This window comes from Tachypleus tridentatus, chromosome 13, assembly GCF_004210375.1.
Source record: "Tachypleus tridentatus isolate NWPU-2018 chromosome 13, ASM421037v1, whole genome shotgun sequence".
In the NCBI taxonomy this organism is placed as follows: Eukaryota; Metazoa; Arthropoda; class Merostomata; order Xiphosura; family Limulidae; genus Tachypleus; species Tachypleus tridentatus.
The window spans coordinates 203,592,884-203,609,607 of record NC_134837.1 but is presented as its reverse complement, the minus strand read 5'-3'; the positions used below and the strand labels follow the sequence as shown (position 1 = coordinate 203,609,607).

The following is a 16,724-nucleotide window of genomic DNA, read 5'->3' as shown; positions in this document are numbered from 1 at the left end:
GTATTCACATTCTAAATGTCTACAAAATGCTAGGTTAATCAGCACTGAAAAGTTTCACCAAAATATATAAAAATTTTATTTTGGAAACTTTGCCAATTGTGTCTCCCGCTGGGATGACGGTAAGTCTTCGGATTTACAATAATAAAATCAGGAGTTGGATTCCCTTCAGTGGATCGGCCCAATGTGGCTTTGCTATAGGAAAATACACAAATATACAACACACACACATACACTGCCACCAATCGTTTTTATTTTTGAAATGCTACAAGAGCGTCATCCATGGTCTGTTCTGTTATCCCTCAATACTGGCCATGGATTCTGCGCAGACTAAAAGAAGTCACGTGACATGGGGTTGCCATAAAATGTGGAATGGCGTACGGGAGCCAGTTACTGAAAAATAACGGCAAAGATATGTTGAAGTTAGCTCTTGTGGTCGTCATTGATGTTTTGCTTTTCACAAATGTAATAACGGACCCGAAAAATGGCGGAAAAAATCGACTAAACAACATATGCTGTAAGTACAATTAAGCCTTGTTCGTCTGTTTTTGTTTCTTTACACTAACAACCTTTAACAGCATAGTATATATATAAAAATATACTGTTCGAAAGGAAGAAATAACATTTCTGCTTTATAGAATCTGTGTATCTTGCACCTACTTCCTCTTACTCTGAAGTTGGGTACAGAATGGTAAAGTGTGAAGTTTTCAACCGAATTTCATAGAGAAACTCGAAATCTCAAAAAGGATTTTATCATTAGACAATCTATACGTCAAATATGCTGCTATCGTTATGTCCAATAGTATCAACCAACTGTCCAAACATCTAATATATTGATATTGTTATATCTAATACGGTCAACCAACTTTCCAAACATCTAATATATTGACATTTTTATATCCAATAGTGTCAACCAACTGTCCAAACATCTAATATATTGACATTGTTATATCCAATAGTGTCAACCAACTGTCCAAACATCTAACATATTGACATTGTTATGTCCAATATTCTTATTGTATTATCTCAAATACTTACTGTTAGTGAACTTTAGACTAACTGTCCAAATACAGATCGTGTGACCAAATGTTATTAGTTGAAATATCGAGCCTTGAGGAATGTTTTCTATTAAAATAACGTTTTCTCTATTCGCGAGAATTATTGAGTAAAATCTCTAGAAATTTTCCAGTGAAATATCTGCAGACTTATCGATCAGCTGACGATATTATTGTCAATAATACAGGTTGATTACGCCAGTTTAAGAGATTACGCTGTAGAACCAATTGTTTATTTTTAATAAAAGGAACTAAATAATTTTGTACTAATAATAATTATTTTTTTTCAATAGCTCTGGACTATACAGGCAAGGAACGTTTCTGGAAGTGTGTAAAAGCCAATAACGAAGAATCTGTAAGTAGTGTCATGGTAAACATTTCCAGGTGTTATTAATTCCTAAGGCTTTCAATGTGTATCTAGAGGCTTTTGGTTCTCTTTTTTTTTAATCGTGCTTAAACAATTATGAAATACCTATAAAACAAACACATAGTTCCAACAACGTCGTAATTTTGTCTATTTTTGTTTTCTAGGTGATTCAGCCATGGGAATTCTGTAAAGAATGGCTTTCGTTCAAAAATATAAGTGACCCAGATATTCTGAAGAATATATGTGAAAATACCAAACAAGGTTTAACGGTAAACAATAATATATCTAACTGACTAATATATCCAATATCAATCAATTAAATCCTTATATCGTGACACGATGATTGATGGATTAAGAAATAGCTCATAATAGGTTCATTTAACCACAAAGGTGAGTAGTGTTAAGCTTCAATAGTATGAAAAAAATGGCTTTTAAAATAAAAATCATAAAACTTGCTAGTATTTCACTTTTTTTTGTTTAACTTTAAAATATCTAAAACTTCGCGACTTGAACTGAAGTCCTAACAAATATTCATAGATCTCCCAACTTCTTCCCTTCTCAAAGTTTTCGAAAATTAAAGTTTTCATAACATGTTTACGACAAAGTAATATCAGTCGATATAATTTTTTTCTTAGCATGTTATTTCTGATATTTATATCAATGTTAGACCTAATTTCTTATTTTTTAATTTACCTGTTTACAGATGGAATGGTGTTTAGCAATAAATATGGTGAGTACAATCAAAAACTGGTTATTTAGTTTGATAATTCTAATTAGTTTTCTCTTTGACAACTCTAAGTGTTGAACCAGGAACTGATTGTTCCATTTGACAGATCTAAATGTTGAACCTGGAACTGATTGTTCTGTTTGACAGCTCTAAGTATTGAACCAGGAACTGATTGTTCTATTTGACAGAGCTCTAAATGTTGAGCCAAGAACTGATTGTTCTGTTTGACAGAGCTCTAAATGTTGAACCAGGAACTGATTGTTCTATTTGACAGATCTAAATCTTAAACCGGGAACTGATTGTTCTGTTTGACAGCTCTAAGTATTGAACCAGGAACTGATTGTTCTGTTTGACAGAGCTCTAAATGTTGAACCAGGAACTGATTGTTCTATTTGACAGATCTAAATGTTGAACCAGGAACTGATTGCTCTGTTTAACAGATCTAAATGTTAAATCGGGAAGTGAGTTTTCTATTTGACAGCTCTAAATGTTGTGCCAGGAACTGTGCGTTCTGTTTGACAGCTCTAAGTGTTGAACCAGGAACTGAGTGTTCTGTTTGACAGCTCTAAGTATTGAACCAGGAACTGATTGTTCTGTTTGACAGCTTTAAGTGTTGAATGTTATCGAGCCGCGGAACCTTGAACTTTATTATGCACCTCCAAGTTTATAAGGTGCCATGCATAATGTGAAATATTAATACCAAATGTTCACCTGAATAATATCGTAACAAACAGTGACCACTTACCTATTATCCACTTAGATATCGTCTACTTTGATAATGTCCACCCTATACATACATTCCCAAACATAATTTTTACATGTGCGTTATTTGTCTCCTACTTTCCTTAGTTATAAATGTTCGTTGCTTGTATGTAGTTTATGTTCCCAATAATGTAGTTGGTATTGTCCTATTTGTCTGATTTCCATCGTTTGGTATCACTCTATAACTTAGATGTTCGTTCAGCTTCCGGTGTCTAACATCACCCTATAATGTAGACATTCGTCTGGCTTCCGGAGTCTTGTATTATTCTATAAATTTTTTCGTGGTTCTCCAAACGATCTTAAACTATAATATTTATATAGGTACCGAATAATGACCAATGTTTAATAAATCTGTTGTTTGTACATTCAACTTTTATCTTTAAGATTCTTGTTTGTTGTGATAAAGTTTTATGATATTCCTTCTTAAAAACTCAACTAATGTCCGAAAATGATCTTTCAAATGTTAGTTGTATTATTGCAAATGATTTTAACTTCCATTTCACTAATCTCTTTATTCTTTACCGTTTTATTATAGGAACTTTAGAAGTTCCACGAAATGTCTAAAATAATACCAGATACTTAATAAAATATCTATTACGTGTACATAAAATTTGATTTTAATAAAGTCTTTAATACCTGTACAGAATTTTAATGCTAGCTTTATGCATTATCTATTCCTAGTATTTAATTTTTACTAAGTTCTTTTTAGCTTTATGTTATTTCTATAGATAATTCTTTACCATACGAACGACTTTGCACCACTTCAGTGGTTAATACTGGGTTATAAAAGTTACTGTTAAGCGTGTATACTTCTGTGGATAAAGTTGAATTACTGTAAGATATTGACCTATATAATTTATATGAATACCACCCAGCAGGTAGATGTTAATTTTGACACTGACAAAGTTATTGAGAAGTGTACAGAAAACACGGAAAACCAATAACAGTGCCTTTCCTTCCCACTAAATATAAAACGAAGGTAAGTTGATGTGTTTAATACTTTCATTGTTCTGCTGTCTCGAGACCAAGATTTGAAAAGTTATTTTCATTCACAAGGTTTTCTATCCAAGAGAAATTAAAAATGAGATTTGATATTATTTTAGTAATGATTTTACATGTTTCTGTTACAGTAACACGTGACATGACTTTATATTAAAGTAACAATTCAGTGTCTCACATGGCATGATTTTATATTAAAATAATAATTCAGTATCTCACGTTGCATGACTTTTATTAAAGTAACAATTCAGTGTCTCACGTGGCATGGCTTTTTATTAAAGTAACAATTCAGTATCTCACGTTGCATGACTTTTATTAAAGTAACAATTCAGTATCTCACGTGGCACGACTTCTTATTAAAGTAACAATTCAGTATCTCACGTGGCACGACTTCTTATTAAAGTAACAATTCAGTGTCTCATGTGGCATGGCTTTTTATTAAAGTAAAAATTCAGTATCTCACGTGGCATGAAGACTGAATTTTGCTTTTTTTTACATTTTAGTGTAACATGTATCTTTTACATAGTTCGTCAGTGTGAAAAATGTTAATAAGCGAATTAACGTTTTCAATGATTTCTAAATTCCATGATATATCTTTACAAATATTATGTTTGTTTCTTTTGAACTTTGCCCAAAGTACACGATGGCTACCTTTGCTAGCCTTCGTAATGTAGCAGTCTTAAGGGAAGGCAGCTAGTCATCACTGCCTACTTTCAACATTTAGGCTACTATTTAACGAAAGAATAATGAGATTGATCATTACATTATAACGCCCCCACGGCTAAAGAACAAACGGGTTTGGTGGGACAGGGATTCGAGCCCCGAATCTCAGTCTTCAAGTAAACAACCTAACCACGTGACCATGCCGAGCCAACAAATACAAATATTTGAAGCTAGTTTCTAAACGCTCACACTCAGTGGTTGTAATAATTGTAATAATTAAATTACAAATACGTTTATCTTAAGGTTGTTAATACTCTTTATAAGAGATTATTCATGTTATAAACGAACGTTATCGATTTTAAATCCCTATGTTGTTATTTTTTAACTTGCAGGACGAAACAGCTGTTAATTTCCATCCATCCAAAATAAATTGTTGTCTGTAAATTGCAGCATTTATGAAGTTTACTTGTTTGTTTTCACGTCTACAGCTTGAAATATAATTTTATTTGAACTACAATATTGGGTGTTGGTGATTTAAATTATGTAGAAGTTAATAAAATGATTTATAAGCTACTTCCTTTCTCATGCAGTAATCTAACTTTTCACACAATTAACTCACCTAAGTTCACCTAATTCTTACATGTAACTCCCACATATTTTTGTGTTCCTTATGAGAGTATAATTATATTTAACGATAAGTTACCATAACCAGTACACCCAACACAGGAATCGTATTACATATGATATTAAAACAGTATGATTTACAATAGCCAAGCATAAATAATACACCTGAAATATGTATCATAAACATTATAACAGTATAATATAACACTATCACATAAAATAATCTAACATAAATAATATACCTACCTATGTATCGTTTTACATATAACAGTATATTATAACAATATCGCTTATGATAATATAACACAAACGATGTAGAAAACTATGGCAAAACAAGAATGCTCAACACACACAAGTATTATTACCTGGACTAAACCTAACTACATCAAACAGGTATTATTACCTGGACTAAACCTTACTACATCAGACAGGTAGTATTAACTGAACCACACCTTACTACATGAGACAGGTAGTATTAACTGAACCACACCTTACTACATCAGACAGGTAGTATTAACTGAACCACACCTTACTACATCAGACAGGTAGTATTACCTCGAGTAAACCTTGCAACATCAGACAAGTATTATTAACTGAATTAGACATTACCACGTTAGACAAGTGTTATTACCTGGACTAAACCTTACTACACCAGACAACTATTATTAACTGGACTAGACCTTACCACATCAGACAGGTATTATTACCTGAACTATACCTAACCACATCAGACAGGTATTATATTATTAACTGGACTAGACCTTACCACATCAGACAGGTGTTATTAACTGGACTACACCTTACCACATCAGACAGGTATTATTACCTGGACTATACCTTACCACATCAGACAGGTATTATTAACTGGACTTGACCTTACCACATCAGAGAGGTATTATTACCTGGACTAGACCTTACCACATCAGAGAGGTATTATTACCTGGACTAGACCTTATCACATCAGACAGGTATTATTAACTGGACCAGACCTTACCATATCAGACAGGTATTATTAACTGCACTAGACCTTACCACATCAGACAGGTGTTATTAACTGGACCAGACCTTACCACATCAGACAGGTATTATTAACTGGACTAGACATTATCACGTCAGACAATTGTTATTACCTGGACTAAACCTTACTACACCAGACAGGTAGTATTAACTGGACTATACCTTACAACATCAGATAAGTATTATTAACTGAACTAGACATTACAACATCAGACAGGTATTATTACCTGGAATAGAACTTACCACATCAGACAGGTATTATTAACTGGACTAGACCTTACCAAATCAGACAGGTATTATTTACTGGACTAGACCTTACCACATCAGACAAGTATTATGAACACAACACAGATAACCTACTGTAGAACTGTAGTTAAAAAAAAGAAAGATGGAATAAATCTTTGTAATAAATTGGACAAACATCCTGTATTTTATATGAACATATGAGTAAGGAAACGAATCCAATCTGAATTTTGTACTTTACACACCTGATTGCGTCTTCTCTTGTTTTTGTGAACAGTTCTATCCATCATTTTAGCCTGTCGCAGTTTCACCAGTTCCGTGAGCCAAGTTTTATCTAAGTGACCTAGGTCGTTTCTCATGGTTACTGTGGGGACTTCATGAGTAAAATTCATCATTTTTCGTTCACGTTCAGTAATTTTGTACTTCAGACTGTTACCATCTCCAACGACAATGACAAATTAAAATGACAAGAAGAAACTAAAGGTCAAAGAGACAGGAACGTGGAATTAAGTAATGAAACACTCAGTATATGTGGCAAAGACAACAAATGTAAGGAAATAATTAAACCGATGAAGACATTTCTGTGTGCAGACGCAGAGCCGAAAGGAAGGTACGTCAAAAAAACTACACAAAAAATGTGTCTAATAATTCTGAAGTAAACGTAAAATATTGAGTCAATCATGGAACTAGGTCCACCTATACACAACCAGAAACACCGAGTAGAATACAAAATGAACAAATAACAACAAACTACCTGTAGATCTAAGTAACAACAGCACCGAAGAAGAAAACTGAAGAATTATTTGATAATCTACAGTAAAATCAGAAATCATTCTCTACGTAATGGACGACTTTTATTGGAACCTGGGTGAGGAAAGGAACTAATTTAAAGAGTACTTGAACCCTTTTGGAGAATAAGTGGGCAAGATAAATGTAGCCAGTATGACTTATTCATTACAAATAAAACAAATACTAGAAACCTGGAAGAAAGCATTCATCACCATAGTATGAAAGAGAAAAAAGTAGACATCGAAAAACACAGAGGAATCTCGTCAGCCAGGAACAGTTTGTGCGAAAATATTTGAGTAGCGACTAAGACAAAAAATTGAATCAAAACTAAGTGACTATACTAATGGAACCTGTACTCTATATCAATTCGGAGAAACAATCGTTGGATAACACAAGCAACTAGAACTATTCTTTGTCAATCAAAGGAAGGCGTTTGGCAACAGCTATTAACACCTAATTAACATCTGCAGAGATATTTAGAAAAACATTGGCTGTGTAGTCAGGATAAGACCGGCTTCTTCAAAAGGATTTCAAGTTAACCTAGGAGTCTGACAGGTCTGTGTTGTCCTTACCCTGATCCTAGAAGTCAGGCAGAACTGTGTTGTCTTTACCCTGATCCTATAAGTCAGACATGACTGTGTTGTCCTTACTATCCTAGAAGTCAGGCAGGACTGTGTTCTCTCACTTCTTGTGGATATGATTCCTTCCAGTTTCTATGAGTGAAGAAGGTCGCGTTATTTTACTGTTGTTTTTTATAAAACATAGTCATCATGTGTGTATAATTAGCTGTATTATTCGTCATCTGGATGGCAGTTATATACATTCATTAATTATGAAAGGATATCTTAGAATAACTAGCTGGAGTACCCGTCACCTGGATGAAACTTATGTATATTCATTATTAATGAAATGATATCTTAAAATAACTAGCTGTAGTGCCCGTCACCTGGAGAGAAGTTATGTACATTTATTATTAATGAAAGGATATCTTAGAATAACTAGCTGGAGTACCCGTCACCTGGACTTAATGCGACTCCAAGCCATAAAGACGTATTCTGCAAGTGGCTAGCCTCTCACTAAAAACAACCCACTTATAAACTTAGCCAACAGTATCACTCTTTATAACAAGAATTAAGATGCTCCCAAGGACGAGGTTGTCAAGAAGAGGATTTTTTTTCATTAAACCCCTTATTGGCAGTACCTCTTCAACAATCTCTCCACCCAACGGTATCCTCCTGGTACAGAACCACCACCAAAGTCACAAACCACCAGGTGCTATTTCTACTGACAGCCTTCATACATCCAATGAAGGAAGGAATCGCCAAAAAAGACAAAAGAAACCAGACGGAGGACCCATATGACACAGAAGGTGGATGTGATCTACAACAACACCTTCAGACGGAAGACCATCATGACATTCTGTTAAGATATGTTGCACGTTTCGCAAAGTTGATATTACTGATAGTAATATTACATTCTGTTAAGATATGTCGTACATATCACAAAGTTGACGTTATTGATAGTAATGTTACCTTCTGTATTACAAACAAAATGTCTCGTGATCTGTCAGATTTTCATCGGGTAACTTGTTTTGTATGATTCCACAGCTACCTAGTGCTACAGTTCATTAACTTCTATAGAAACACGTCATCCATTCTTTTATATTTCAAACGATATTTTTATTCAGAGGTATCATAAATTTAAAATAAAATAATTTTACTTTTTAAATCACGGTAAGTATTCACACAATTTCATGTTTTTATATGTGCACTTTAGTTAAGATCATGTTTTTTAACGTTCTACATTCATTTTATTCAGAAAGTTTTCAATTTTCCGGATGAATTATTTTCGTTTATCCTGACATTCTCTGAAATTTTCAAGATAATAGTATAAAATATTGGTATTTCTTTTATCTGTTTCTACAATATGTAAAACTTCTTGGCGATTCACTCTCCTGACAAACGAACCTAAATTATTTGCTTTTTGTACCATTAAGTTACCAACGATTCCTGCAACAGCTCCTCCCACAGTAAACAGAAGAGAAAATCCTGCAGTAACAGGAGCAAAAATTAACCCAACAGTGGAAGCAACTGCACCGGTTTTAGCAACAGATGAACCAGAAGATTTCTTATCATTAGTGGTGGATGTGATTTCTGATAAATGATTGCCTATTTCATGGAGACAGTTGAAGGAATCCTTACGATTCTCAAGCCAAGATGAATACAAGCATTTAAAATTAGTAATAGCTTGTTTCTCCTGTCTGAGAATTGCTATCAATTCTGAATGGAATTGTTTCATACCTTGAATTATGTGTTTACACTGGGATCATACTCTATAAAGAATACCATTGGAGATGTGATACTGTAAAAGGAAAAAAATAATATTTGGTTAATTATCGGCCGCTCCATATTAATTCTGTCTTAAGGTGTTATTCACTTGAATTAATTATAGTGCAATGACAGAGACAAGCAACCTACAACACTGAATCTGTTTTAAGGTTCACATTAAGTATTTATAACATATCTGGTAACAAGGAGGGTGTCAAACTCCCTAAATTATCTTGCGAAAGACTAAAATTATTGTATTTATTAGGCATATGATATCATGATGTGGGATACTGAGTTCTGATATCTTCAGCTACTAGTTGCATAACCTCATCATCTGACTTCGTTTATTTTATCTTCAAATCATTTCATAATGGATCATTAAAACTAAAATTATTATAAATATCAAACTAAAATAAACAGATACGATAGAAATATTTAATAAAAATATTAAACTGTAGTATTTAGATTTTATACGTATGTCAAAACTATCCATTATCGCTAGAAATCTTATGTTAAGGGTACAATTAAGTGACAAAACAGTTTACTTGGTGGAGAGAAATGTATATACCACATGGACTTTATCTTGGACTAAACCTTAATACATGGACCTTACCTTGGACTAAACCTTAATTCGTGGACCTTATCTTGGACGAAACCTTAATACATGGATCTTACCTTAAACTAAACCTTAATACGTGGATCTTACCTTAGATTAATCCTTACCAAATGGACTTTACCTTGGACTAAACCTTACCACATGGACTTTATCATGAAATAAACCTTAATATATGAACCTTACCTTGGACTAAACCTTAATACATTGACTTTACCTTGGATTAAACCTTAATACATTGACCTTATTTTTAACTGCACTTTCTGTTATAGATCTGGAACACACAAAATAGAATGTACTACGAATAAGGCTTATACCTAACATAGTTAATATCTCTCTCTCTCTCTCTTTCTCTCTCTCTGGTATTTGGGTATATTTCTTTGTATACCCAGGAGGGTCAGGTACGCTAGACCTCTTCCTCCTTCCATGACTTTGTTGGAGTGGCCAGATTAATATATTTCGAGTAAATACTGAATGACTGGAGTAATATCATAAGTTTAGGCTGGTCCTTTTCATGACAATGTACATTTATATTGTTCTTTGATTTTTTATTATTTTTTTAAATAAGTCTAGAACGTAGGTGGCCTGTTTTATTTTAGCTCTATTGTATTATTACTATTATTATTATTATTTTAAATGATTTTATTTTAATGTTCTAACGTAGAAATTTAACGGGGAGAGGTGTTTAGGTCTCTCTTTATCATATATGCAATATCTGTCGAGTTCGCATAACAACTCATTTTTTTCGCTAATTTTTATCAAAATATTTTATTGTACTATGTAGAAGTCTATTTGGTATTGTTTGTGTATTTGTGCATGAAGTTTGAGAAAGTGGTTGTAGGTACTCTGTATGGTGATGTGATTAGTGTGCTCTGTAATGTTTGGAGTTTGGTTTGTAATTGTTTTTCACTTACATTAAGCTCCACGCAGGAGCTGCATAGTCTATTACTGGTCTAATGTATGTCTTGCATATTTTAATGATGTTTTCTGGTGATGTTCCGTGGTGTTTACCAGTTAGACTCCTAGCATAGTTTATTTTTCGCCAAATTTTAGTTTTTATGTTATTTACATGTTTTATCCAGGTAAGTTTGGAATCATATGTTAACCCTAAACATTTTGCAGATGTAGCAGTTTGGAGAAACTCTCCGTTCATGTAGATCTGGGGTTGAACTTTTGATGTTTCGTTGATTTTGAAAATATTACTAATTGTGTCTTCGCTGTGTTTATTTTAATTCTATATTTTTGGCAGTATTCACACAATCTGTTTAGTTGTGGTTGTAAGTTAGTGGCTGCTATTTCTGATGTTGGGACACTTTTCCAAATTGCTACATCATCAGCGAACTGAGACTCGTATCATTGGTTTGGGTCTTTAAGTGGCATATTATTTACACACATGATGAAGAGAATAGGAGTAACCACCCCTCCTTGACGGACTCCAGCTTCTGGTGTGAAGAACTCCGAGAAAGTTCCCTCTACGTTTACTCTACATTTTCTATTTTCCAAAAAGTTAGATAACCAGCGAATAATTCCTCGCGGTAGTCCCATTTCATACATACGGAACCGAAGACCATTGTGCCATACAGTGGCGAATGCTTTCTCGATATCGAGAAAGCATGCGACAGTGCATTCTTTTTTATTAAAGCTGCTTATTGTTGTTTGAGTTAATCTCATTAAATGATATGTTGTTTGTCTATATTTTCTAAATCAATTTTGTTCTACTGGTAATTTTGAATTAATCTCCAAAAATGTGGAGAGTCTAATGCTTATTATTCTTTCAAGAATTTTGCCTACACAGCTGGTCAGGCTGATCGATCGATAACTGTTTGGTTTATTGGCTGGTTTTCCTTCTTTGTGGAACATTAAAATATTAGCTTGCTTCCAAGAAACTGAGATGTATCCAGAGTATAGAAATAAATTAAATATGGCTAATAGGTGGTCAAATAATTTTGGAGTGCCTTTTTTGGAAGTATTGTTTGTATTCCATCATTTCCCGGTGATTTGTTTTTTGTATTTTTGATTGCTTGTTCAAGTTCATTTAGTTTGATTTTTATGGTGAGTAATTGAGTATTTTAGTCATATGTATTATTAGTGTTGCTGTTTTTAATATTGACTGGAAAATGTGGTTTATATAACTCTATGTTATTTGTTACGTAGTTCTTTATTTTATTCTAGTAATAGTTGTTCATGTCCGCGTCATTGAGTGTTTTAAATGTGCTTTGTAATTGGTGTTTGAAGGCTTCTGCTTTTTCCTTGTTGGTTTGTGCTAAGGTGTTGTTATATTCCAGTGTTGGGTATTTTCTTATGGTGGGTAATAGCCCTAATCAATTATACAATGTTTTAAATTATGGATACAAGCCACATCTTGTCAGCCACAAACAACAGCTAACACGTAAAGTTAAAGACATCTTTACATTGGTTGATCTGTTAGTATAGAAGAAAAATGTATTAAATTGTATTAGATGTTACAGGATAATATAACAATGTATCGCTACCCATTAGAGAAAGCGACGAGTGAATTTGGTTAAGTGTATAAATGTTTTAGGCAGGAAGAAAAACATCGTGATATCTATAGAAACATCGAACTAAGTTTCTATGATACCAGCTTTCTGACAGTTTGTTCAGTTTACTGTGATTTTGTTAACTAACTGCGATACACAATATTTTGTTCGTTTATTACAATATCCTTGGAAAAGTAAGTAATCTCTAAATTATTCATCATTGTTTCGTAAATATCAAATAAAGACAGAAAAATCAAAGCTAAAGTCCTAGTAGTGATAGTGTAATCAAAGAAAGGTCCCAGTTTCCTAAAACAAGTCATTTAAAGCTCTTTTATCCAGTAAAGTTACTGCTCTTAGAATGGCAGTCAGGTATTGTTGTAAATGTCAATCATATCTAACGTATTTAACTGACTGACTCTCTCGGTTTAATTTCAAGTTTTATTACAGACAAAACTGCCTGCAATACCAAAAGTAATCTAAGCTTACATTTTGATGAAGGTAACATTCTTATCAGATGTAGATGTATTTGTGTATTTATATGTTCACTTTCACAAATAAAACCACAATCCGTCAACTCCATCTTCTTCTTCATGTGTCAAATCTGCGGCAGACATCCACGACCATGGCATGCCAGATTTCTCTGTTGTCAATCCTCCTTATCAACTCGATGTTGCTCATTGAGTTCTTGGTGACACAGTTATTGAGGCTGTCGATATATTTAGTGGTTTGGCTTGCCATAGGTTTTTCTTTGCAAAATGGTACCTATAGTAGGTTGCAATTACTTGCTATAGGAGCAGTGTCCATACAGGACGGTTCTGCCCAGCCATTGTTCCTTAGATTGGAGTCATTTGCCTGGCCAGATTGAGTGTTGCGCCATTAATGACACTATGTCAGTTGCCTCGCACTCATCCACCACCTGTCTTCCATGACTTCATCGTAACCCTGACACGGGGGGCTAAATGGGTACTCGATCTTGCTCAAGGACCTCCCATGGGCTAGCAGAGGGAAGGAGCGCCTTACTGTTCCTTTGTCAAAGCGTGCTCTGACCCACTACCCACAACTCCATATGTAAACCAAAAGGAAGGCTAAAATAACTAAAACTTTTCTACATAGGCCTGCAGTGACCGAAACGATATACATATATTTTTTTAAATGATTTTCTTGACACTAAAAATTGTAAAATAATTCCTCATTTGAGTTAAAAGTGAGAAAAATAGAATTCTTCATTCTTCACAGTGTAAAAACAACGAGATATTATTTGTAAATATGTTTAACTGTTTCCTTCAACTTATAAAAAACATTTATTTGTACATCCGTTCTTCACTACATATTCTGCAACTAAGTATAGTCACACAGACAATGTAGTTAAGCCCGTGTAGGTAAATAGAAAACGGGTAAGCCGAAACGTTTGGTAGAAAAAACAACAACAACAAACACATTTAGCTGAAGTTGTTCGTCGTCTACCGTGAAAATGGTTTCCAACCTTCATTCAGCATCAAAAACTTTAACAATATTCTATATTTCTCTCTTCTTCCAGATATTTAAATTGAAAACTCCAACAATAAAATACGTTTCTGTTAGAGGAACATTATTATTATTATACTGAAAATCTTAAAGGTTCTAAATAAACAACTAAACCTCAGATGGTGTCTCACAGCAAGTGCAGTTAATTAATGGTATGCTTACCTCATGAAGACTTAGCCGTGTACACCCTTGTGCAAATTAATTGAAACAAATGGTTATTTTACAATATTTTCAGCATGGCGGCCGGTGTAGGCTCGCTGGACCCGCTGATTTCCTTTAATAGTCATTTTTTCACACAGACGGCGTCATTAGCCGTGTTTTGCAGTACGGTTGATTTATTTTTGGGATATATGAAGAAATTTTGAGGAATACTATGTCATTCAAAATTGCATTAGAAGGGCAAGGATACCAGTCAAACAACTTCTTACCAACTCAATGAAGAAAAAACAGTATCAATGGGGTCTGAAATACAAGAACTGGAAGCAGGAACAATGGAGGAAGGTGTTATTCAGTGACGAGACTCATTTCTTCGTACAGGGCCAAAGACGTCTGCATGTTAGTAGATCTCCAGGTGAGAACCTTCAAGAATCTCACATCAATCAGTTCGTAAAACATCCCTTCAAGAAGATGTTTTGGGGCTTTTTCAGCTACTATGGCATCGGAGGCTTACATATCGTAGAAGGTATGATGCGAGAACCACAGTACATCGAAGTTTTGCAGAGCAGAGTTGTTCCAGAATTGAAAAAGAGATTTCCAGATGGATCTGGCATTTTTCAGCCAGATATGGCTCTGTGCCACACATCAAAACTTGTGAAGAATTTTATGACTACAGTGCGAATAAAGGTGCTGGACTGGCCTGGAAACTCTCTGGGCTTAAATCCAATTGAAAAGCTTTAGGTGATTTGTAAAGAAAGACTTCGGGGAAAAGACTGTACTACGAAAGATAAGCTAATTGAGGTCATAATTGAGGTGTGGTACCGCGATCCAAAAATTAGTAAAGATTGAAGTCAACTTGTGGACTCGATGCCAAAGCGGATTAATGATCTTCTGAAAAATAAAGGCGGTCATATCATGTATTAATTTGTGAGTAATTTTTGGATTATCAGAAATAAAACGCAAAAAATGGAAAAAAATCGTAATTTTCTGTCTTGTTTCAATTAATTTGCACAAGGGTGTAATTATGTGGTTCAATAACATTCTTATGAAATCTGAACACGTGATTACTAATCCAATAATAATTAGGATTGTTGCAATAATTACTTCCATTTCTAGTTAATTTTTCACCCTTGTAACATATACTGCTGGCTAAAACTTAAGGCCAATGAACACAAAGAAAAAATGTGCATTTTGCGTTGTTAGACTCAGCCACTTAATTGAGTAAAGCCTCGACAGATGAAAATAAAAAAAACACTTTTTAGCATTTAATAGGGAAAATGTGAACACTATGAAATTAGCCTAAATACTAGCTGGTAAAAAGTTTAAGACCACACTGAAACGCAGCGTTAATTCGTAAACACGTAACGAAATTTAGTCATTTGTGTTCAAGCATTAGCGTTGTCAATATCTTCCACTGATATCTCCTGTATTACATTGGGTAAAAACATGGAAAGGTTAAAAAGTTGACAGAGTTTGAATGTAGCAGAATTGTCGAGCTGCAAAAGCAAAGTCTCTCTCAGTGTGCCATCGCTAGAGAGATTGGGCGTCGTAAAACTGCTGTTGCAAATTTCTTAAAAGACCCTGTGGGATACGGAACAAGAATTTCAAGTGGTTGGCCCAAGAATATTTCGCCGGCGTTGAGCAGGAGGATTCGGCGGGTTGTCCGGCAAGATACCAGCCGATCGTTGAGCCAGATTAAAGCCCTTACGGACGCAGAATGCAGCTCAAGAACAATAAGACGGCATCTACGAGAGAAAGACTTTAAAATCCGTAAACGTCTTCAAAGGCCACGCTTCCTTCCACACCACGAAACAGCTCGGTTAAGCTTTGCTGAGAGGCACCAAACATGGGGCATAGAAAAGTGGGCAGAGGTTTTGTTCTCTGATGAGAAACATTTAACCTGGATGGTCCAGATGGCTTCCAACGTTACTGGCACGATAAGGATATCCCACCGGAGACATTTTCTGCACGACACAGTGGAGGAGGTTCTACCATGATCTGGGATGCTTTCTCCTACCATGGAACAATGGAGCTTCAGGTTTTACAGGGGCGTCAAACAGCAGCTGGCTACATTGACATATTGGATAGAGAATTCTTATTGATTGAAGGCTCTCACTTCTGTGGAAATGACTGGATCTTTTAGCAGGACAACGCTGCAATCCACAATGCCCACAGGACAAAGGACTTTCCCATGGCGAATAACGTGATTATTTTGGACCATCCAGTGTGTTCGCTCGAACTGAGCCCCATTGAAAATGTTTGAAGGTGGATGGCAAGGGAAGTCTATAGAAATGGACGTCAATTCCAAACAGTGCATGATCTTTGTGCAACCATCTTTACCACCTAGAATAATATTCCAGTCA

General features: G+C 34.6%; 2 protein-coding genes across 3 annotated transcripts in view; both read left to right on the top strand.

The window, feature by feature from the left end:
• The first annotated feature begins 354 nt into the window (after positions 1-354).
• Positions 355-5,143, top strand: LOC143239099 (uncharacterized). 2 transcript variants are annotated; one of them, XM_076479923.1, is made up of 6 exons: positions 355-514; positions 1,346-1,407; positions 1,584-1,688; positions 2,123-2,149; positions 3,787-3,887; positions 4,963-5,143. In XM_076479923.1, exons 1-5 carry the CDS (start codon positions 370-372, stop codon positions 3,850-3,852), a joined length of 405 nt encoding a protein of 134 aa, XP_076336038.1. In that variant the 5' UTR covers positions 355-369; the 3' UTR covers positions 3,853-3,887; positions 4,963-5,143. The 2 variants fall into 2 exon arrangements, with proteins under 2 accessions (XP_076336038.1, XP_076336037.1); XM_076479922.1 differs by having other exon boundaries at positions 3,784-3,887.
• A 3,405-nt stretch (positions 5,144-8,548) lies between these two features.
• Positions 8,549-16,724, top strand: part of LOC143236437 (protein O-linked-mannose beta-1,2-N-acetylglucosaminyltransferase 1-like) — a 64,296-nt gene continuing 56,120 nt past the window's right edge. The window contains exons 1-2 of the mRNA XM_076474697.1: positions 8,549-8,707; positions 9,240-9,389. Coding sequence (XP_076330812.1) covers positions 8,549-8,707; positions 9,240-9,389 — 309 coding nt within the window. The remainder of the gene's footprint in view (positions 8,708-9,239; positions 9,390-16,724) is intronic.

What these genes read in the sequence shown, in the direction of transcription:
- LOC143239099 (XM_076479922.1), top strand. Translation starts at nt 370, where the DNA reads ATGGCGTACGGGAGCCAGTTACTGAAAAATAACGGCAAAGATATGTTG. An exon ending in ATACCAAACAAGGTTTAACG is followed by an intron (nt 1,689 to 2,122) that starts GTAAACAATAAT and finishes ACCTGTTTACAG; the next exon opens with ATGGAATGGTGTTTAGCAAT. An exon ending in GGTGTTTAGCAATAAATATG is followed by an intron (nt 2,150 to 3,783) that starts GTGAGTACAATC and finishes AATACCACCCAG; the next exon opens with CAGGTAGATGTTAATTTTGA.